We start from the raw sequence: 23924 nt of genomic DNA, 5'->3' as shown, positions 1-23924 counted from the left end.
ACTTACTATTAATCCCCCCATCACTACCAGTTTCAGAGGTTAACACAAGCTCCATTTATTTAGAGCTTTTCACAGGCTTTCATCCAATAATGGAGTTTTGTTATTAGTCCTGCAACATTTCTCCAAACATAAAAGATTATTTTTATTAGGGTAACAGCATAAAACAAAGCAGCAGTACAAGAAATTTAAATATAACATTATACCAAAAGGCAAACACTGAAAAAGGTGTCAAAATAGAGAAAAAAATTAATATGCAATCAAACACCCTTGTGAAAGTGTCCTTTAATGTGTCCATTAAAGGACAGGAAGCCTCACTGAAAGAAGTTTGCAAAGTAAGAAAAATTAGGAAATGCCAGAAATAAGTTTGCCTTGAGAGCTTAAAATTACTCTTGCTGTGCAGATGCATTATCTTTTAGTATATAAGAATTTACTCCATTTCTCTCACAGATATCCTGCCTCACAGAAGGATGGGACTGCCTGGCTGCAGAGGAGCAGCCTACTGTCTTTATCATACCTGCCTCATTTAGAATTTGGGAGCTACTGAGTGAATGAGACCACGGTTGGCACGAAGGGAACAGACACTCTTACTGCCATCAGCAGAGCTAGGAAAGCAACTCTGAAGAGCTGGAATTCAAGTCTGTGAAAAAGGCAGGGATAAATTAACTTTCAAAAGGTGATCACCCACTGGATCTAAGCCTCATTATCTGAGAAGTCAGCTGGAAAACTAGGAGCTTGATGTGCAGTACTGCTCTGCTTGTGCTGTACATCCAAGTGCTCCAAATGAGCCAAAATGTATGTACCTCAAACTAGCACTTGAAATTAGCAGGGACTCTACCTTCCTCTTTGCATGCCTCAGTTTCCTCCCTTTACAGTAGAATAACACCAACCTATCATCTTGCTGCAATCTCCTGAAGATAAATTGTCTCAAAGCACTACATGACCAGAGAAAGGTTCATAGAAGAACAGCACTGTTTTCTTCAGGGAATGCCTGAAATAGCACCCAGGCTGTAAAGCAGTGACAAGACATTCAACAATGATGTGAAAAAACTCTGAGTAGCTGTTCATTAGCAACTGTGATGCTCAAGTACAATCCATCCTGTGCCTTGGATAAAGTGAGACTTTGTGCACAAGACAGGCTTTAATTCATATGATTGTACTCTGTGCATGTACACACAGGAACCACACAGATCCTACAGGCATCCACCATCCAGCTTAACTGAAACAATGATAACAAGTGCAGATTAAAGGAGGCATTGATGAGACCAGGGTAAGCAGATAGATTGGATAAAAAAAGCCTGAAAAAGCCCCCTGATTATCTACAGATCTAGCTAGCTAGAGCCATGCTTGATGCATTAGAAAAAGTTGTGATGAAGAATAAATGTTTGTTCAAACACTAAGAAGATTTCTTGGGTCAAACAGACACCAAATATCCATGCTACTCTTTAAAAGACCACAACCGACCAATGTGACATGAAGGCTAATATAAACTGATAAGTAAGAATTTCATTGCTATTCCGGTTATCAACTGATCATTCAATGAATAGGAAAATAAGAGTAGTTTTGTTTTTATTTCAGTAATACTTTAACCAAGAGCATACTTGTTTGGTGAATGATGGTGGATTAACACACTCCTGTGTTCTTTCTTCCCAGTTTCCAAGGTCCCCCAAATTTTGGACATGCCTGGTATAGATGAAAAACTGCAATATGCACCAAGTTTCTAAACCTCAACAGCAGTCATTCTCTGTGCAGAGTGCTACAAAAGGTACCTGTGTATCATTCCCATACAGATGCTGACTGCAGTGGAGTTGTGTGGCTCCAAGCACAGGGATATGCCCCACAGCTGAAAACACAATGCTTCCTTTTCAGGCTTTGAAGGGAAAATGGCAGCCCCAAACATCCTTCAGAAAAAGTATCAGGAGCAGCAGAACTTACTGAAATTGTTGCATCACTTACTGCTAGAAACCACGGTGCCCCTGCACAGCTGGTCTTAGATATGTGCTCATCTATGTCACCAAAAAGCTGGCACAGTTTAATCATCACAGAGGTAACTTTTGTCTCAGTTCTCACTGCAGGTTATCAGATATATTGGGACACAGGCAAGGGAAAACCCAAACTGTTTGTGTAGGCAGAACAGTAATTTCTTAACCTGCTCCAGTTTAATGACAGAATTTCTGTGATTAACCTTGGTTCTCATTATGGTCACGGGGCAGAAAGGAGAAAAGGACATGACCTACTGGGAGCTGATTCTTCCTATGACTGCCACAGCTCTAATCCTTGTCTGTCCTTTCCTATCCAAGGCTGTTTTCTTCTGCTCTTCTCTTCCCATCTATCTTTCTGCTCCTGCTCCATATCCCTTTGCTTATCCAGTCCCTACATTCACTGTGCCCATTTCTCATCCACCTTTCAATATTTTAAATCATATCTTGCTTTCACTGTCAGTATTCTGATTCCTCAATCCCATGCTCTGACCTCTACTCAGCTACATGCAGGTCTCTCCTCACTGAGACTTCCATCAGCTCTGACAAACCCCATCTCCTCTAGTCTTCCCTCCACTTGAGGGTCCTGATCCTGGCTTTCTTCCCTCTCTGCTCCAGGTTTTTTTTCTTCTCTAAGTTTACTTTATCTCAAAGGAACGGTGCAAACAGAGTTCTACCAGCACTGGTGGCACAAGGTGAGCTCAACAGAATAATTTGTTTGTTTTCAGCAGATGAGATTTGTAAGTGACTCATGCAGAATGGGGTGGAAACTCCAGACTGCTTCCTTCGGCTGGAAACCTTTTTCCTGGATTTCAAATTCCTGTACTTGTAGATACAATAAATGCTTGCATATTCGAAAAAAACCCAAAAAACCAAAAAGCAAAAACCAAACCAAATTCAGACATACAAAAGACAAAAAAAGCCCACCAAAAACCTCACGTGGTCATCAGTATTTAACACAAAAGATTTATTTGGCTGTCTTAAAAAAAAAAATCAGCTGATGTAGAAAACACAGCATGGAAAGCTTCAGCCCAGAGCTAAGGTTTGGCAGTGTTACAAAGCAACAGCAAGTGGGTCTGATGAGATGTGACAGGCAGATCAGACTGCCTGTCTGATCAGCCTGTAATCACAACTGTAATACCACCCTCACCTACAACAAATAAGGAAAGAAAAGAACATAATGCCACCAAGTAAATACTTTCAGTAACTGCAGATTTAATTAAAAATTAACAATTAAGTAGATACAAGAATGAATATTTATTAGTTATTATTACTCACCAGAGAACTATTCATTACAGTTTCACTTCTTATTTTAGCAAAAATATCAGCTGATCAAGATTACAAAAAAAGATCAGCCTTGCTGTCACATTTTATCAGATAATGACATGGACTATAAAGTCAAAATTAAGCCACAATCTTTTTAGTTACAGGACTAACAAATAAATTGTTTATGATGCTTCATAGTTAGCTGAGAAAGATCTGGGCACATCATAATGTTATGCCCATTAAAGACTTTATCCAAATGCCAATAAGCAAATATAATAATCCATCTCCCATCCATTACGAAAAACTAAGGAAAAACAAATCAAGGTTATCAGCAACTGTCAAATAAAGTTAAGCTTGATTTTGAAGAGGTGTTAAAGCTTGCTATTGGAGAAGGATTTTTAACAAAACACATGTAAAACTATGAAAAAAAGCAGTCAATTTCTCTAGGAAAATGAGTTGGGTATTTCAATTTACCATGTGCAATCAGGAAGCCATTCATCTAGACAGCACCTATAATGCAGGAAAGTACTAAACCAGTTCCACAGACTGCTTCCTACTGTGCATTTTAACTGAGGGGAAAAGTGCAGGAATCCGTTAACTGTAGCATGGATGGCATGAATAACTTCCCACAGTGTCACATTATCTGGCAGGAAAATTCTTTGAGGTGTAAGACCTGATCCCTAGCCTTATGCAATCCATTCAGTAGTAACTTTTCAGTCATTTCTTTGCTATTTGTACTGGGACTATCTATCTGTTTTACTTGTGGATGATGTATTCAATCTCTGTGATCGCTGAAACTTGGCTCTCTGATATCCCAGCACGAAAATTTATTACATTTTATTTGGAAAGAAATGAGTGCTCAGCTCTCATCGTGTTCTTACCTTCCAGGTGCTCACCTTGTACTTCAGTTCTCTGTGGCTTATCAGCGAACGCCAACAACGGTGACCTGGACCGCTGTATCACAGGCAGGGTTGGGTCACTGAATGTTATCGTATCCTTCCCACCTGGAACAATCACAGTGTTACAACTGCTGCTTCACCAATTACTACCACTGTGCATCAGTGATATTCAAATATACCCTAGAATTTTTTAACAGTGTTATTGAAGAGTACAGAATAGGAAAAGCATCTGAAATGATCCTTTCACAGCATGGAAAAAAATACTCTGTACTGGAGCCACAATATGCAAGGCAAAGGCAGAAAAGCTGTATATTTTTATCTGCAGTACTCAGTAAAAGCCAGATTTTGAAAGACCAGGTGCTGTATGCAGCAAATTGAATTAGCAATTAGAATTCAATTAAAAATAGTAATAATCAGATCATACCAAAGTAATGGATCACTTGCATGCTATTACCAGCAAGTGTTCAGCACTGACTCTTTACTCACTATTATTGTCTCATGTGATACAAGCAGGATCATCATTATGTAGCTTTATGCTTCAGATTCACATATTGTCCTTTTAAAATATCTAAAAACATCACATAATTAAGAACTGAGGGAGCAAACAAGTACACATTACTGAGGAACAGGAGGGATTTTAATCTGAAAATTCCCAAAACATTTCTGAGCATTTTCATTTTAAACCAAATGGAAAAAGGTAATTTTCCAGCTCTTTTGCAGACAAAATAGTGCAAGAAATCTTTCATCTGAGGACTCTGCTGTAGATGCGTAGTCTTTACATATTTTAGCAATGCAGAAAGCAACACCTGCAGATCCTTTAGGAAGTCCTCCACTATTCAGGATGCTCATGCTTTTAGTGACTGACACTACCTTAAACCTAAAGGGGAAATGGCAGGAAATGTGCAAGATCAGCTAAGCGTGGTGTTTGTGTGGCCTCCAGAACAAGTGCCAACTGATAAGTAATGGCTGGGGAGGCAGCAAGATACTGCTCTATTTATCTCCATGAGAACCGACATTTATGTAACAACCACTTCGCCCCTCTAAATCTGTTTGTACCTTTCACCTTAAGGCAACATCCTAAATCTAATCACCCATCCAAGACAAAGACTTTCAAGAGAACACCAGGTCAGGAGACACCTGGAAAAAATCCAGCTCTGAGAAAGTTCTGGTGCATACTAAGGAATAATGAAAGTCAAGCCGTTCACATGGAGTCTAACTGGACCGCTCCAATCCCTAATTCATTTTAAGCACACTGGTTGCAAATACCTTGATCAAGAAGGCAATGATCTTTTTATCCTTGCCATGTTGGGCAATAGGCTGTAGCAATATGAATGCAATTAATGCTTTTGAAGCATGGATCTGGTTGAAATTTAATGCCCCAGTCAAGAATGTATCAGAATTCTGCCTTTGCCAGACTCAGTAATACAAAACAGCATTAACTAACAGTTAAAGAGGACAACCCTTCCACTGTAAGACAAAATTAATTAAAAACATAAAAAAGAGGCAAAACAAATCCAATCAGTATTTCAAAATGCAAAAGCTCCTACATGAATTTACTTTCCTGTAACAGTGAAGGAATTTTGTTGTTGGAAGAACCAAATCATACAGGGAACTTGTGGTATGAAAATACCCAACAGATATTCACACACAGTCAGAAGCAGACACATATCCAAAAAGATACAAAAGAATCCAACGGAGGAAGTAAAAAGATGAGGAATAAATAAAAAACGTGTAGAGGTTTTAATATGAGAGTAGAAAGCAGAGGCTTTTTAATTTATTTAATAAAAAAAAGTAAAGCCTGAGCTGAAGTCCCTGAAGATTACAAGACAAGCTTCACAAAAGATAGTTCTTGACTTCCAGCCAGCATTTACACAGTAAACACACTTACTTTCACATTTTTCTCTGAAAACCAGCCTGGTTATAGAAAATAAAGCTAAGCTCAGTATCCACACATCTTAACAATAGATGTGGCCCAAAGAGTCTGATGAATATTTATTTATTAAAAGAAATTCACATCCATTCATGAAGGAGGCACATAGGGGTACTGCTGCACAGTGAATTCTGTGAATCATGATCTGAAGTTGGATTACACACAAAGAATTTCAACTAGCTGCTGTGTAAGCTCAATTTCATAACTTCTATAGCTTCATGTCCCTGTAATGAATTTTTCAAGGACTATAGTGAAAAGTATACAGATCTCAAAATACATATAAGTTTTCAGTAACAGTAAATTTTTCATTTTCTTCTCAAGGGTTGGGTATTTTCTTATAATCTCTGCTGCACCCTATGCCACTGTACCTGGCTGCAGCCACAGCAGCTGCAGAACCCTTTAATTCTACCCTGCCTGTGCTCCGTGCTGATTACTGCAGGGCAAGAGGCAGCACCAAAACTCCCTTATCATCCCACACAGAAAAAGGCTGAGTCATGGTTACCTTTTTCTTAGATTTCTTTTTATCTGGAAATCTGAAATTTACAGAAAATGATAGATTTAAAAAAAATACAGAATTACTGATCTGAATGTCTAGTGACATCAGATTGAGAAAAGAATAAGATGGTGTTTATGATGTACTGTTATTGAACACATTTAACTTATTTGTGTGCATATTTCAACCACAATGTAGCCAAGACAAAGCAAAGAATTAAATGCTTCTGCAAACATCACATTCTCTGCTTCCTTCTCAAGGGAAGTAGGATTATAAAAAGAAAATCACAGCCAAAACTATGCCCAAACTTACTTCCTTTTCAGCAATGAAAACAAAACTCACAAGAGATTCATTTAACTGAAGCCCATTTTCTAAGCAGGACAATATAAATTCTAATAGGCAGAACTTCCACAGGGAATGAAATTTTACCTTCTCAAAAATTAAATATGCACTTCCTGTTGATTAGCTTCCCCCTAGTTCATTCATAGCTTTCTCAAAAAGCAGATGACAAATATTTTGTCACCTAACAAAAAACCAGAAGCATTCAAGATCTTTTTTTAATAGGATCAAGCATATTAACAGCATTTGGAAGATATTATTATCATGGTGACAGTCTATGTATGTTATAAATGTTATATAAACAATGATGACTAAATAGGAATATTAACTTCAGATTAAAAATCCTGCAATTTTTAATGTGCATTTCTTTCAGTGCTAGAATGAACATCAGGTTTTATCTGCATTTTTTTTTTCCAATGACAAAAACTCCCCTCATGACCAAATAATATTTTTCACTCTGGATTTAGGACTGACTAGATGAGATACTCTCCATGTTCTGCTCCTCACTCAAGCCAATATTAAGCTGCAGAATCCACTGTGGTATTCCCACTCTAATTGTTACACGTTGTTTTATGGAGCGGAAGCTTTACACGCTCTGCAAACTGGTGACCCATCAGGTGTTGTAATGCTCTTTTTGACCACTTCAGAATTTGACTGCACTTGAAAACAAAAGTGCATTCCTGATTTAAAAGGCAAGCAAAAAATCAACAAAACCTCAGGGCTCAACAGAACTCACAATCCAGTGTAAAATTTCTTTAATATATTTAAGATCATCCTCTCTTACTATTTTCCTTAACGCAAATGTATTTTCATGTAGATCAGCCTCTATTTCTCCTGTGGTCATCTAACTCATTTGACTGAACATCTTAATCTGCTGGAAATAAAAATGTTCAGATAACGTTTCCATTTATTTACAAGCAATGACAATATTTAAAGTACTGCTAGGATTAGTTACTAAAAAATACATTAAGCAGAACCTACTCCCAAATCCCACTGAGACATTGTAGCTCAGGCCTTCAGGCAGCAAAAGAAAGGAAGGAAAGAGACAGTTGTTATTGTATAGATCAATACGGTGCAACAAGTTCCCACTTCCATTTTTTAAAATACATTTTGCAAACATGAGAAGTGCTGCATTTATTAGTGTAAAAACTTCATGGAACACTAGTTTTGAAAAACAAACCAAAACAAACAATCCCCTACAGTACCTTGAACCGGTGAGTTTGAGAGACACATTTGTAGGAATGTACTAAACTGCATTAGCGAGGTCTTGATAAACATTTCACCTTCATCTCTTGGAGAATGTGGGGAGGCACAAATGCACTAAGTAACTACACGTTAGGTGACTAACTGTGGACAAATCCATGGGAACAGATTTAGACCTCTAGTTCTGGAAAGAGTCAAGCAGGACTGAGAAAGCACAAACAGGTAAGCTGAAGGGGAGACACACCACATCAGCTCAAACAGCTGAACAGCACAGATTTGTTACAAGGGCTCCTCAGCTCTGTCAAATGTTTTCTTCTAGACACACAGGTTAGGTAGAAAAAACAGAGCCAAAAACCCAGAAGCCCAAACTACTTTCTCACTCTTACTAGCACTGATAGGAATCTGTAAACAACAAAGCCTAATGATGCAAACACCACCAACAAAGTAGCATAATTTACAGTGGTTACAGAAGACACAATTACGTGCAATGGGAAGAAAAGAAGCAAAAAGAAAATGTAAATTAAATATTGCACAATTTCCGAACAACGATGTCTATTAAGAAGCAGATTAATCTCCCATTACTTGAGTAATTTAAAACCAAATACAACACTTAAGGCAGTATAGGGAATAAGCCTGTTCTGGAGAGATGGACTAGAAAATTTAGGACCATTTACATTTCCAATTTCTAGGAGTTTATGATTCCAGAAAAAAGCATTTAAAACCAGTAAATAACAAAGTCCATGGTTACAAGAAGTATAAAATTAATAAACAAAATTGGTTGACAGACACAATGACCAATAACCTGTATATCATTTTATGCAATCATTAAATAAAATAGTTCACCTTTTTTTTGCCTGCTGTCTATGGAAATAATTTGATAATTTGATTACTTCAATATTTAAACTTTTTTGTTAGCACTTTTCATGTTATTGTCAATACATATTTGACTTAAGAGTTCACAAAATCTAGTGATTTTTGCTTTCCACTTATCATTTATTAGAGATTTCTAATTTTGCAAATATAATGAATAGAACAGCCACAAAATAAGTGTCATTTAAAAAAACTACGGCCCAGTTTCTCTTAAATGCAAACATACCCTTGAAAATGAAGTAATGCAAGCTATTCACTTGAAATTTTACTAACCTGGAAGACTCCACAAGCCAGCAATTTCCAAAGTTCTTAATTTCTTTTCTAGTTCTGCCACTCGATTACCTAGAATTCTGTGGAAAAAGAATAGTTGTTATACCAAGGTAACCAAAGCCCAATTACTTATATGACTACAGTTGACTTTTTAAATTGCTACTTAACTAGCACAGTAAACCTGTATATAGTCAGCTATTTCACTAAAAGCAATGGACAACCTCTCCCAGAGTTAAAAGAAAAATTAAATATATTTGTCTAATCTATACCATGCTTTTAAAAAAGGAAACGGCCTAGGATGTACTGGACATTCGATCTTTGCAGTTAAAAAAAAGAAAAGCAACTCACAACATTTCTGTCTTCTTGCCTGCAAATTTCACTTTATTTTCTTTAAACAAAGCTAAAACCAGAAGGTAAAAGCTACAAAGACAAAATATGGAAAACTCAAGACAGCATCTAAATTCACTTTGAAGTTCCAAGACACAATTTTTGCTAGTCCTTTATTCAGGGAGTTTTCTCTGTCACCAAGATTGCTTAAAATGGCTAGGAATATTTTTTCTGTTACACCTTTTTTTAGCATTGAACTGCTTCTTCTTTACTAAAAAGCTTCAAGCTCTTTAGTGCCTTTATCACCCACTCAGCATTCACTGTATTTCTTGGGTCATGTCTTCTTTTGTATCTGACTTCATACACAAATACTATTTGCAGTTAGCTCTCCTGCAGGATTTAACTTTTAGTCTTCTCTCCCCAGATCAAATGAGAGATTTCCATCTTGCAAAGAAGTCTCGTTTCTCCAATGAATTTTTGCAAGTGTTTCACAAGCACAGCAAGTCTGCTAGAGTCAAAATCTTAAAATAAATCCCAAACAATACTCACTAGACTGAGAAACCTAGACAAGGCCACAATTCTAAACATGACAGCAGAGATTATGGACAGCAAGTTTTACTCATCAAATTACAGCAAAGGATAAGTCAGTTAAATTTGAACTGAATACTGAGAAGCAGCATATCCCACCCCAGCAAGGCAATAGTATCTTTCCATGCATAGCAGAGCTGTGTAATACTGCACTGAGAGCTCCTCAGCAAGGGCTTTATCTGCAGACATTTGAGCACACTGGGAATGTCATTACTGACAAGATGGCAGATTCTGGGAAGGACGTGAAGAATAGCACACGCAGCAAATATCAAAGGGGCTAGAAAAATTGATTAACAAGGACTAAGCATTTTCAAAATCTCTACTGTGACGGCTCTGCAATGACACAATAAAAGCCTAGAAGTATTTTAAAGATTACAAAAATATCAAGATGAGAGACAGAATGTAAAACAGAAGGAGAAAGCTTATAATAAACATCAAAGAAAGCACTGAGAGGTACAGGGGTGTGTGTCAACTAAAAAGAACAGTCCATCACATTCAAAAGCAGAAGAGAAAAAACAAAGCAGTTATGTTTGTTACCCCGCTGAAACTCTGTATTTCAGTTGGTTAAAAAGGTTATGATGGATCTACTACTGTCTTCTTCAATTAAAAGCAAAATTATTCAAGTCTAGATTTCACTTTCAGAATGCTTCCATGTAGTATGAGAAACTCAGCCTTAATAACACTATTTTCATAACCCTGACATCCAGCAATTAGGCTCTGCGGTACAACACAACAGCTGACAGCAAAAGGCAAGGAGCAGCTTTCCGGAAACTCCACCCCTGCATACTGGGAGCCCATTCCCACCTCCCTGCCTAAAGTCTCACCAAGGGTCAGCTGAAGAATGTGGAATTCCCCCGACTTAGAGGGAAACAGAGAGACAAGACTTCTTCCACATCATGTTAATTCTGGCAGGGAACTGACCAATGTTGATTTGGCTAATGATTGTCACCACAAAGGAGTCACAAGTTTAGCACTTCTAATCCTTATTATTTTCATAAGCAGTTCACCACTAGTTACAGGGCAGAAAACAGGGGAAGGATGCTGCCCTCCCTGCCAGCTAGCCATACCACAGAAAGAAACTCAACCCTCTGTAATAAGTTATTGCTACTGCTCCTGTTATTCAGGTAACAACAACAAAGTCACTTTTCTCTTGCTTCTCTTAAATGTCATAATTTATTTATCAGCTGTACTACAATATTTCTAATGGTTTAGGAGAGAATATATCCTGATAATACCTACTGAATCCTCAGAAGAGGCATTGAGGTTTTTTTTTCAACCTTTGTTGCAGGTTCTCATATAGAAGGATCATTTTATGTCTCAGAACAATGCTTGGCAACAGCAGAGAACAATATTTAACCCCACTCCTTCAATTCAGGAAGAGAGCAAAATACATTCAGTGATGAGTATCATTCTAGCTTGCTTAAAAAATCCCATTATCCCAAGACAGGTATGGGAGAAACAAACCCTAAATAAAGCTGCAAGTTCTTACAGCAATAAATTTTTGAAAGATAAATGTGTCAGCTATTCTGAACACAATGTGGTCTTTCACATCTCTTCCTTTCCCCTGAGACCTCCAGATAATTTGCCACCTCCAGATATTCTGTGGGAAGACTAAGCTATGGTGGCCTGGGTTGGCCTACCTGGGTGGGTATTTTTAAAGGGGCTGCATGGGTTGGTAGCACCCAAGGCAGTAATCTCTTTTTTATCTCTAGACACAGTGAACCAGATCTTTCAACTAAAACGGAAGGATCATGTCACAGCTATTTCCATTGCTCTCTGGTCCTGTGCCTAATGCAACAGGGGAGTTAGTATGAACCTCTCTCCAGGATAAGGTTTTACAGAAATCTGTTGTTTGTGCAACAGCAGCAATGCTCCCCACCTGACTTCAGAAGCCTCTTTCTGGCTCTCTCATTCTTTCCAACATGCACAGTCATGATCTGAAGGGAGCTGTGGTGATTTACAGCAACTGAGCTCCCTTCACGTCATTTTAATTTAGATCTTGCTACAGAAGACATACACCCTCATACAGATTCCATCACCTAAATGCCTGTAAATAGGTCTGTCATAGTCCCATATCTGCCTCTACACATCACATGGAAACATGTGCTCAAGTTACAGACTGACACAATCCTTTTTGTAATTTTGGACATGACTGAACTTTGCCCAAGTTAGAAATGTTTAAATTAGTGCAATATATCTAACCAGCAGAGCAGCTTTTACGCTGATCCAGCTTGCACAAGTCCTGGCAATTTCAGGAACAAATTGCACTAAAAAGAACATCTAATAAATGGTTTACTGCTGGTAGAATAAAAAAGGATGTTTATCCATTTGCTAAGCAGAGTTAGGACCATTTGGTTTTGCATTTATGTAACTGTTTAATCTTGCAACACGCTACTGGGTAGAGAATTAATTTACAACTGCCTTTTCAAATTAAGCTAATGGGCTTGTGAAGAAAAACACAGGACGTTACTTGAACTTAACATTAGTAGCTACCAACCACCTCGGAAAAATGATCTGGTTTTTTTCCCCAACAACTTTTTTTCTGAAAACTGGGGATTAAAAAAAAAAAAAAAGGCTAGATTTAGTCTACTTGTTCCTAGGCACATACTCCCACAGTTCCTTCTATCATGCCACATCTTTAGAAGAGCGGCAATAATACTAGTGTGTCTTTTCCAAGAACAAGTGGCCATGAATCTTTTTAACAACAGCATAAGAACAGAAAGGAAACTTCAACAGGAAGTCCAAATTCCAATCTACACTAAAAAAAAAAAAAAAAAAAAAAAAAAAAAAAAAATCATTGTCTTGTCATTGCTTCAGTTATTCAGAGAGCAAATCCACCATTCTTCTATTGCAAACTTATACAGCCAACTCTCAATCTGCAAGCTACCAAAGAGGTCTAGACCTTAGAGTAGGTTAACTTTATGGGGGAAAGTAAGTTCATATGGTCTAAAAAAATCTCATTTACTGATAGTGAGAGAATCACTACTAGGTCATTCACCCATCAAATATCAAATGCAGAATTTCCTCCATGAAATGAAACAACCACCTCAAAATCTCATGTTCTTTACCCAGTAAATCTCACTTTCTTCAAACAATAATCCGAAAGAATAAATGAAAGAACAAATGTCCTGGGGTAACTTGTTGATGCTTGTATCCTCAAATGTCTGTTCTGTTTATGCAGTATATCAAGTTCTGCACCTTTAAGACTGGTTCCAAGAGCAAAGGGGGGGAAAGCAGCAGCGCAGTTTGTTTGCAGAATCAGCACTCCCTTCTCTGCATTCTGCTCCTGGACTGTGTCACCTGCAGCACGGACAGACAGCAGGACAGAGATCTGTGCTTTTAGTTAGCTTTTAGCTAGCTGAAGCAGAGAAGTTCCCTCCTGGACTGTTTTTTTTCCTCTTTTTCTTGGGACTATTGAAACCTTCTCTGAACTGAAAAACCCAGAGGGACACCTGGATCTCACACCTGCAGCCGACTGGGGCCCAGGACCAGAGGGACTGATAAGAGACTGAGCAAGCCGAGCTAACCCGTGCCAAGGACTTTCTCAATTTGCCATCTCTTTTCAGAGTGGCCAGAGGTTTTGTGGTTTCATATTATTCATTCTTTATCCTTGTGGGCACTTTGCTTGCTAAATAAATAACTTTTTCCACTTTTCTCTGAGGAAGTTCTTTCCCAGACCAGTTGGGGGAGGGGCCGTTTGGGTTTGCTTCCCAGAGGGATCCCATTCAGGGTTTTTCTCCCAAATTTGCCCTAAACCAGGAGAGTCCTTCAAATATGCTTTTTGCACAGACTGCTAACTTGTGATTTATGCAAAACTTTTTGTCACTATAATTCTCTCTAGTCTCACATCCTTCTCAACTTCCTATTTTAAATGGAGAAATGTCTTCTACTGAAGAATGCTTCTTCCACTAGTACCAGTTTATGAACCTATCTGTATAACTTGTGCACTGACCATACTCTTACATCTAACCTTCTCCAACAGGTGGGCAGTGTCTTTCCCATTTTCACAAGTCAGCAGACTTCCAACTTCTTACATGGCAAATAAGTGCCCTTACTTATCTGCATCTCAAATAAAGAATGCTTTCTTTTGATGTCCTACCTGCATTTCCCTTTTTCACATTAAATTTTTATGTCTTAGGTGTTTCCACTTGTAGTGGTTTCCATTCCTCCTAGCTCCTTAATAGTTTCTTTAATCCACCTAAAGCCAAAAGTGACAAAAAGAATGAGGATACTACATAGGAATGTCTTTGAGTCTCTTTACTCAACTTGATCAGGATTTATCTCTCTATTTTCCCCTGACCCATCCTGAACTGAATATAACACTACAGTTCTGAGAACACTCCTGACCTTGGACTGGTATGGACTGTCACTTCCCTCTAAGACTTGATCTTCTGTTGGCCACAGAACAGTAATTTTTGCATATATCCAATCTCTACTGTGATGGCTATATGTGACCAGTTAGGTATGCAGACATAAGAATCATCTCCTTGTGTGGATTATCTCAAGACAACCCATACTCAGTAGTTGGAAGCAAAAAGAGTAGTACGAGAAAACCATCATTGCAATGATATTTGAGAGATGCAAGAGACTGCATATCACCAAAGAGAAATACAAAACTAAGAACTTTGCAAAAAAGAAAAAATATTCAAAATAAACCACTGGGTAGTGATATAGGGTCAGGATGTAAAAGGCAAAGACTGGTTACACCTGGAACAACAAAAGTTGTTCCCTAGATGTTTTCCTTCTGATGTTACATTAGCAGTAAGAAGGGAGTAAGCAGGTGTTAGTCCCTCCTTAGCACTGCTCTGTGCAGCAACTCCCCTTGCATCACAGGACAAAAATTGAGTGAGCTGCCATCAGTTAGATCTGGGCTACATTTTCACCACTTTAGTCTCCCTTTAGCTGATTAGGCATTTGTTGGCTCATAAGTATTAAAAGTGGCTATTAACTGCTCATCTACTTCTGCTGCCACATCACTCACAATTATGCAATGGGGTCTGCCTAGTATCTAAGTTATAAATTTTCAAAGTGAATCATCCATTCTAGTGTAATACAGTTTACTTCAGTACTACTTCTTTTCAGGAAAGATGTCTGGCTGTCACCGGCATCTGTCCTGATGTGCTTTTGAGAAGCCTGAATAACCTCTGATTACCAGTAGTGACTCAGGGGTAAAAAAAAAAAACAAAAAAAACCACCAACAACAAAAACCCAAAAAACCCACCAACAAAAAAAGAGAGGGGGGTGAAATTGAGCACAAAATCAAGGAACACTTCCTAGCTCTGATTTTTATACAATGTATAAGGACAATACTATCAGAATGTCACAAAATGTGTCAAAAATTTTTATATTCTGCCATGATAGGAACTGTACAAGCCACAAAGAATTTTACTGATGAGCAGAACAGCTAAGAGTAAACAAACTCCTTTAGAGTTCACTTCAGATTTTTTAAAAAACCCATATAGTAGCAATCCAACTGTGTTTATCTCCTTCAACTTTTAGCAAAGTAACTATAGGAGCAACAGGTATTGTCTGTATGACACAGGCCACTGAGCATGTGTCAAATGTTACACTAACCCTTTCAGACTCTTTTCTTGCAGCAACACTTACTAGCCCCACCAATGCTTATTAGAAAATTCCTGCATTGACAACCAATTACCACATATCTTGTATTTCAAGGATGTCCTTCCTTCCAGAAGCTTCTCTTTAGCTGTCCCTACAGACCTCCTGCTAGAAGTCTGCTTTGTGTTATTACAGTTCATAATAACTTGAGCAGCAAACCAACCCTTGCCTAGCAGAGGCAGACAGGTCTCTGTCAACCCCAAAATTTAAGATGAAAATGTAATTTTTCTCAAATCACAAACCCGGTCTTTAAAATGAAAGAATCCACCACTCAACATGACGATGAATTTTCTGTGAAAATGAATCTTCCTTCCCCATTTTCCTTAATATTTCCCAAAACTCACTTTCCCATCGCTTAATATTTTACTTAGAAGTCATGCCACCTACTTGTTGGTTTGTCTTTGGTGTTGTATGACCATGTTTTTTTCATGGATGGTTTCCAGTAATGCAGTGGCCAGTGATTTGAGATCTGAAATGGATTGTGGTGTGGCTGGTAGGCTACATCCATGATCCTCCGACAACAACTCTTGGACTACAATGTTAAAAACACAAATGAGTTTTGGCTTCTCATGCACAGAGATGCAACACAAACATTTATGTAGCATTAAGGAACTATTCCAATTACGTATATGAATACATATATTTTCCCTTCAATTAAAAGAAAAAAAAAAAAAGCCATAAGATCAGAACCATGACTTCTAGCTGGGATAAATATGCTGGCTTTTCAAGTTGATTGTTATTCACAGCAATAGCCAGAACAAGTATAAGCAGACAAATCTTACATTAACTTGATTCTGTTTTTGGAAAATTCTTTGTGTTCAGAAGGATACAAAATCATTTTTCTACAGGCCTACAAATTGGTAAAAACTAGTCATTAAAACTGAAGCCTCCAAGGAATATTTTATATTCATTTTTAGAGCCATTATATCCTTCAGGTTATTTAAGACTCGTGTGAAAAGACAGTCACCCACGAACTCTTCCTCTGCAACACAGAGTCTGCACCTTCAAGCCAAATCAGGAAGTTCACCAGTATCATTAAAATCTCTTAACTAGAATCTGGCTCTGCTTCTTTACATAAATATATATATGTATATATATATATGTGTATATATATGTGTGTATATATATGTACATGTATGCAAGTACATGGAGAAGAGAAGAAAAGACAAGTCAAACCAGAAAAATGAGTTTCAACTCACCATGACACTTACTACTGATCTCAGGTTTGTGTACGAATATACCTACATTTAAACAGTAGGGTGGCAAGGTACACTGTTTGCTTCAAAAAAATTTCTCATTCCCTTTCTTTCCTAATCTTGATATTTTCTTTGAAGCATGGAAAAGAGACTATTCCATTTTGCTACCCATGAAGAAACATGGGACATAAAGATTTCTTGTAGAACATCTGAATGTAAAAGCTTGCATGAACAGTAGCAGAAAACCTGACTAAGTGCCTCTCCTCCACCACCAAGTCTATTTTTCATTGGAATGCGAATTGTAACTGCCATTGTTAGCAGAGCAAAGAGATGAATAAAGAAGCGATTTGTCAGGGTCTAGAGAGTAAAGAAATATTTGATAAAACTAATGGGGGAGAGAATGAATGGCAAAAGAATTAACAAAAGAAGAAGCAGTAATCCAAAGGCAAATTTTATACTGTCAATTCAACTGAGAAGAGGACAGAATTAGCACATAGTTATAAAACAGGGAATGAGAAGAGAGCTTTTGGTTTGGTTGGTAAAGAAAGGGTTACTGAAATTAAGAGGTTAGATGAAAGGAATTCAATGAGATATGCAACACCATGCTGCATTTATGCAATACCTTGCTTTGCAGAAAGGACTCCAGTCAGAGCACTGCTACTGGATCTACTATGAGTCTTTGAATTTTTTCGTCTCTCTAGTGCATTCTAGGGAAACAACAAATACCTTATTTAGAAAAGCAGCAGCCAACAAATCCTGTCATTAGGAGGAAAGAATCTGGAACTTTGGATTTTGGTCTCAGAGCAACTCTGCAAGGCCTGGACCTTACACACCCCTAGTAAACTATGGGGGTGTAACTCTCAAAGATTATTATTCTCCAGCCTAAAGTCTTTGTAATGTTACAAAGACTCATCTGTCTCATCATAATTACTTTACTGCAGTCTCTCTCACCCACTCCCCCCAACATATATTTAAGACTTGCCTATTTTTTAATAATCTGCTGACTGCCAGTGAAGATACTGCAGCATCCTGTAGACAACATCCATTGGAAACACAACCAGACTTTTCTCAGCATTTCTTTGGATAGGCTTCAAACAGGAAGTTCCAACTCCTCTATCACAGTTTCTAGAAGCCCTTTTAGTACCCAATAATGACTTTCAGGAATTAGAAGCAGAATGGTCCTGTAACAGAAGTCCGGCTCTTTCCATCACAGTTCTGTGAAACCCACCAGGCCACCAAGATGCTCAATTCTCACCAATAAACTAACTTGCCCCAAGAGACCCAAGCTGCAAGCAGGAACAGACACTGAAATGAAGCTGGTACTTTGAGGAGCTTTGCTTATGCACAAAAACCAGTCAGGACTGTGACTACTTAATAGTGAACTAAGTGAAAAAGTCCTATTGCCAATCCTAAGACTAGCTTTCTCATGGTCTGATAAGCAGCCCCCCCCTACCACTCCCCAAAATCACTTGCAGAAAGAAATAAGACTGCATAGCTTCTGGGAAGGGCAAAAATCAGTCCTGAAGGTTTTATGTAAAACAGCATGTACCTTAACTCAGGAAAAGAACAATGAAAGCTTAGTGACCATTAAGCTACATGAAGAAACAGCACAGCCACTAGAGAACAGGGAGACAAGATCTTTTTCTGATGGCAATACAGCTGCAGTCATTCACCACTGTGTGATCTGCCACTTTTCACTGACCAGCTGGCTGGAAGGCTGATCACCTGCCCCCCAGCAGAGTGATGGCTGCCCCACAAAACTTTAAAAAGGTATTTCATTAATTTTTCACATACTCTTAACAGGCATTTCTTTGTACTACCCTCAGCAAAGAAGTCTACAAGGAAAAATGAGCAAGTAATATGTATACATACTAATATTGTCAGAATGTCAATGGTGGATTTTTCTAGCAAGAACAAATTTGTTCTTCAAACATATTTAACATGAAAATGAACAGTAGCTTCCATGAACAAAGAAGCACAGTTTAGATGATACACTGAGAGGATCTTACCTTATATTTAGTAATACTAGACTTCAGAAGGTTGACTTCCTCTTGAAGTTGTTTTAATCTCTCTTGAAGGTACCTAAAGAAGTAATGTAATCCTTTACTTCATGTTACCTTCAAATACTGCCTCAAGCAGTCTTCTTTACTATTTGGCATGTCCTCTCTTTGAACTACTGAGAGTTCTTTTCCCTCTGCAGTTCTGTGAGGGATGAAATAACAGAATCTTACTGTTCTTGACCCCATAAAATTTTAAGTAGGGAAACAAATTGCATCAGAACAGGAGGCTGCCCTCCTGTTAGATTTGTCAAGCATGCTGCACAACTATTTTGTATTGGTCGTCAGGTTTCTGGGGAAGAAAGCTGAAAGAATATATTTATGTCTAGAGGAAATAGCCAGGAAGCATTTATGTGTGCCCTCTGTACTTGAAGGTCTGTGGGATGGACATATGAAGATTTGTATATATGTCAACACAAGACTCAGCTATGCAGAACTTTTGCACTGCAATATCCATCACTTACTTGGCACTTCTCATTAGCAATCACAAAGTAGAAAATTTAACAGTATAGTTGAAAAATGGTACACAGTTAAATGAAACAGTACAGTTCTTCCTGATAGAGTTTATGCACTTGGATGAGTTAATTCCAAACAGGAAAATACCTTTTTTATGTATAAAGGGTTTATAAGATATCTTCTTTCATACAGTAACACTGCAGCTGTATTAGGGTTTGTGACAATTTAATTATTTCACAGAAAAAACTCACATCACTGTCAGGGGAGCAGGGGGCTTAAATTGATACAGAACTCTGTGGGCCACATAAAACAGAAAAAAAGCCCTGAAGTTGCTGGGAAGAAGTAATGCCTTTGGTAGTGCACTTTCTTGCCTAAAGCATAAGTTTTTATAAATGGAAACTGTCTTAAAAGTTCTATTTCATTTTAAGGTAATTGTTGACATTAAGGGAGATACCTGCTATGGCTCTGTCAGTGACTCCTCTCTGCCATCCTTAGTAGAGACCATAAAACACATTATTTTCCCAAGAAACCAGCAAGAATATCTCCATGGGTGATTTCACCAGCAACTTGTGTTGGCAAATCACTCCATGCTGACAAGCTCTCCCTGTGGAGAAAATTATGTCTGTAACTGTTAACTCAGGGTACTCAAAGTCCCTGATTCCAATTCAAGATTACTCCATTACAGCTCACTGGGAATTTCCGAATACACAAATTTTTAATATTCTTGCTTTTGGTGCCATACAGGGATGGGAATAAAATGGCCTTCACTTTTCTTCCTTTTCCTTGCTTAGCTTTATTTGGGAACATCACTGGAATCTCTGTAGCCAAATACAACACAGGTAATTTCCTGTAGCCTAGATTTCTCAATATTATTTAATGCTTAGTTACAGTATAAACAAAATGGCAAAACAAATTACCAAAATCTCTTAGCTTTCATTCTTTGATATATTTTCTTTAAATTTTTGTTGTGACTGACTTCCTGATGCTCCTATTACAACAACACACTGTTTTTCTAGGGAAACAGTAATGCACTCACCTGTTCTCCATACACAGAGCATCTATGTCAATGATACGGTTTTCATGCCCTCCTAAGACATGATTCAACTCTTGGTTTAGTCTGTCTGACTTATCTTGGTAAACAGAGCGTTCCTCTTTCACATCCTGTAACTCATCCAGTGCAGCCTGAAGATCATATCTCAGAGTCTCAATCTGAGAAGAAAGGAGAGCTATATCAGTGTACATTTAAACAATAGCTAACATAGGCCCAGCCTGAAAACAGCAACAAGCACATGTTTGAACATGAAAACAGCAACAAGAACATGTTTGGACTGATTTTGGACAGTAAAAAGTCTTTTCAAAGCTCATAACCCCAGGTATTTTTACTCAATTTCAGTAGTATTTCATAACTGAAATAACTCCAAATTACTCACTTGGAGTTAAGTAACTTTACCGGTTAGATTTTTTTGGCAAAATTTCTAGAAAACAATTAAAATGTAACGGCAAAAGAAACCTCAATCCCTAATGTAATTCTGTTCTGCAAACATATTAAGGTAGTTTTATCATATAATTTCTAGGACTTTAAGAATTAAGTCAATTGAATAAGAACTTGTCAAAAAGCCTGTAAGTGGGAATTTACCCTAATCATGGGACTTGAGCAATGAGATTCCACAGAATAAGAACTGAGAAAGTACAAAATGAGCCAACATGGAGGCAACAGGATGAGCTTTGCTATTAAGCAAAAGAGTGAAGAGGTACAGTGTGAAAGATACTCAAGGACAAAGAGCTTCAAACTTCCAAGATGAAACTGAGTGTGAGAAAAGTCTGCAGTGACAGAAAACATAGGTACACACCCTAGAAAACATAGGTAAGTCAGGAGGGACAATTTAAAAGAGGCTGGGTGATGAACAGAAAGAACACAAGCTTGGTAACAGAGCCAGCAGGGAGGATCAAACTGGAAGAAGACCAACAGCCTTTCCAGTAAGGTACAGTGTGCTGCAATTGAGGGAAGGCTGAAAAACTAGAAATTCCTGGATCACAGAACAGCTCATTCAGGTTGGAACTGACATTGGTAGGAATAAGTGTGGGAAAAACTGAGAATGCACACCTACAAAACACTCCAGAAATTTATGTATCAGTGTTAGGAAAAAAGTCTGATGCTGCACGCTAAAGAGCATCCATACAGACTTGAGGAAGGGGAAATAGGCCTGATGTGAGAATTTTTCAGAAGAGAAGAAATAGCTTGGATGTAGGAGGAAGAGGACACTAACAACACTTCTACAGAAAATTTGATTCTGAGGGTATCTTTAGCAGGTACATCAGCCACTTTACACTGTGTTGAATACTTTTAACAGCCTTCACTAAAGGGTACCTTTCACTGACATTCATTGACAATATTCAGTTGTCACAAGTTGTTGCTGGACATTAAAAAGAAAAGGAGAATCAATAACCTAGAGAAAAAATTCCTGAGATTAGGAATTCACTCTAACCACTACCTCCAACATCAATCAGGTACCAGCCCTTTAAACAGAACAGAAATTATTTACTTGCTACTACAACAGCTTGTAAAACATGACACTTATATGCCCATTTAACTATTACCTGTTCTCGAGCCTTCTCCAACTGTTGAACCAGGTCCTCTCGTTCATGTGCTGCAAAGTGGCGAGCCCCAACTTCATCATCTCCCAGTCTTTGCTTTGCTATGGTCATTCGAAGGAGCTGCCATGACAAAAACAGAATTTGGTAAGCAAGGGAACACAGCCTGTAGCAGCATAGCAGCATTCTAATACAAAATATTCTTTCTGTATTAGAAAGAGTGAAGTTGTCAGAGATTTCAGCTCTTCCAGGCCAAACAGCTGATTATTTAAATCATAGGGAGGCTTCTGAGCTGAGGGTCTAATCTAGTTTTTAGTGAAAAAATCCAGTTGAACAGTCAAAGCATCCACAGGAATTGAATCAGATCCTGCAACAACAGTCATCAGAGTACACAAATTTTGAAACACCAAGAAAACACAGACAATGTGGTCAATGTTTTTTAGGAGTGACAGGAACTAATTCCTATCAGACTAAAACTAGAGAATTATCAGAAAGCCTTTTCATAAATATGTAAATATTAAAATTCTCTGCGGCAGAGAAGTTCTCCTAGTTACTGAAAAGGAACAAAATGGCTTGTCCAGCTTCATTTTACTGACAGTACTTAAACCCTGCCCTGTGCTAGATCAGTGCAGAATTTGTATTAACAGCTGCTAATACATTTGCTCATGCATTAATTTTTTAGTCTACTCACAAAAGCTAATTCATGTCAAAAACAAACAAACAAAAGGAGCCAACAACAAAAAGACTCGGCTAAAATGCTCAAGCAGCTAATGAAGTCCTGAGCTTGTGACTGCTGAAAACAGTCTGACTTGAATTAATACACATTTACATTGAATATCCAAAGCAAAAAGCAACAGCCTTTCAAGGACCATGGAGTATTAAATACCAATCTATGAGGCATTCAGCATGTACAGTTGTTTATACTCAGTACAACTAGGCCTCATCTTTAGGAGCTCCACAGGGACCAGGGAAACCCACCACAATAACCATCCTGACTTTCCCTGTATCTTTGACTGTACCAAGGAATTAATGCACATCATTATATTGCAGAGGAAGAAAAAAATCAGTCTTCTGAAGCACAAGATTGTACATTAAAATCTATCTTTGGTATTTATGGGATGCCAATCACCATAGCTACAATGTGCCAATTAAAATCCTGCTGATGCAAGACAGACTACCAAAATCATCCTCCCAGCTTATTTCAGCTCCAGTTCAGTGCAAGTCACTGAAGCTAGTACAATGTGTGCTGATAAGAAGTTCACTTGTTCCGGGGAAGCTGTGGCTGCAAAAGTAACTGGTTTTGGCAAACTACCTTTCACTATCCCCACAGGTAAAGTGCAACCACTGCACAGTTAGTAAGGCTGAGTGGATACTAAGAGATATAAGTACTATTAATTTCTTTATCAAAAGAAGAAAGTCAAAAAGGCAACTAGCTTCATAGCTACTGGATTTTTTTAAAATGCTAAAGTGCTGATAAACAAAAGGTATGGTCATGTCATGTCATTTAATACAGATAGATTAATTTAATTTCTAGAATCTCTCTCTAGTAACAAAGACCTCACAAAACAAATGTAATAACATTTTGAGGTTTCAATCTTGTTCAAAAAAACCCTGGAAATAGAAAGAGGAATCGCACATTATTAATGCCTCCAATGCCTGCAGCAGAGCAAAACTTCTGCGTATCGCTTGGCACCAGGCTGGGAACTGGACCAAAGCTGTCACTCATGCACTATGACCAACTCTCCTCCAGCCCAGGAGGGGGTGAGGCATAAGATACAACTGCAAGCAATTATAACTTGCAAGGTCAAACAGTCTGTCAATAAAAGGAGAACTCTTTATTTAC

General features: G+C 38.0%; 1 protein-coding gene across 3 annotated transcripts in view; it reads right to left on the bottom strand.

Annotated features, from left to right (window-relative positions):
* CCDC149 (coiled-coil domain containing 149) overlaps positions 1-23924 on the bottom strand; it is a 52131-nt gene that overhangs the window by 4446 nt on the left and 23761 nt on the right. For 2 of the 3 annotated variants that reach the window (XM_066317157.1, XM_066317158.1), the window contains exons 5-11: positions 22088-22204; positions 20526-20698; positions 18986-19058; positions 17599-17683; positions 16168-16312; positions 9250-9326; positions 4139-4246 (exon numbers count right to left, since the gene is read on the bottom strand). In XM_066317157.1, the coding sequence (XP_066173254.1) occupies positions 4139-4246; positions 9250-9326; positions 16168-16312; positions 17599-17683; positions 18986-19058; positions 20526-20698; positions 22088-22204 (778 nt within the window). The remainder of the gene's footprint in view (positions 1-4138; positions 4247-9249; positions 9327-16167; positions 16313-17598; positions 17684-18985; positions 19059-20525; positions 20699-22087; positions 22205-23924) is intronic. The other variant, XM_066317159.1, reaches the window with a different exon arrangement.

Source organism: Sylvia atricapilla, chromosome 4, assembly GCF_009819655.1.
Source record: "Sylvia atricapilla isolate bSylAtr1 chromosome 4, bSylAtr1.pri, whole genome shotgun sequence".
NCBI lineage: Eukaryota > Metazoa > Chordata > Aves > Passeriformes > Sylviidae > Sylvia > Sylvia atricapilla.
Note: the sequence above shows the minus strand (reverse complement) of the source record. Positions and strands in the feature narration are given on the sequence as shown.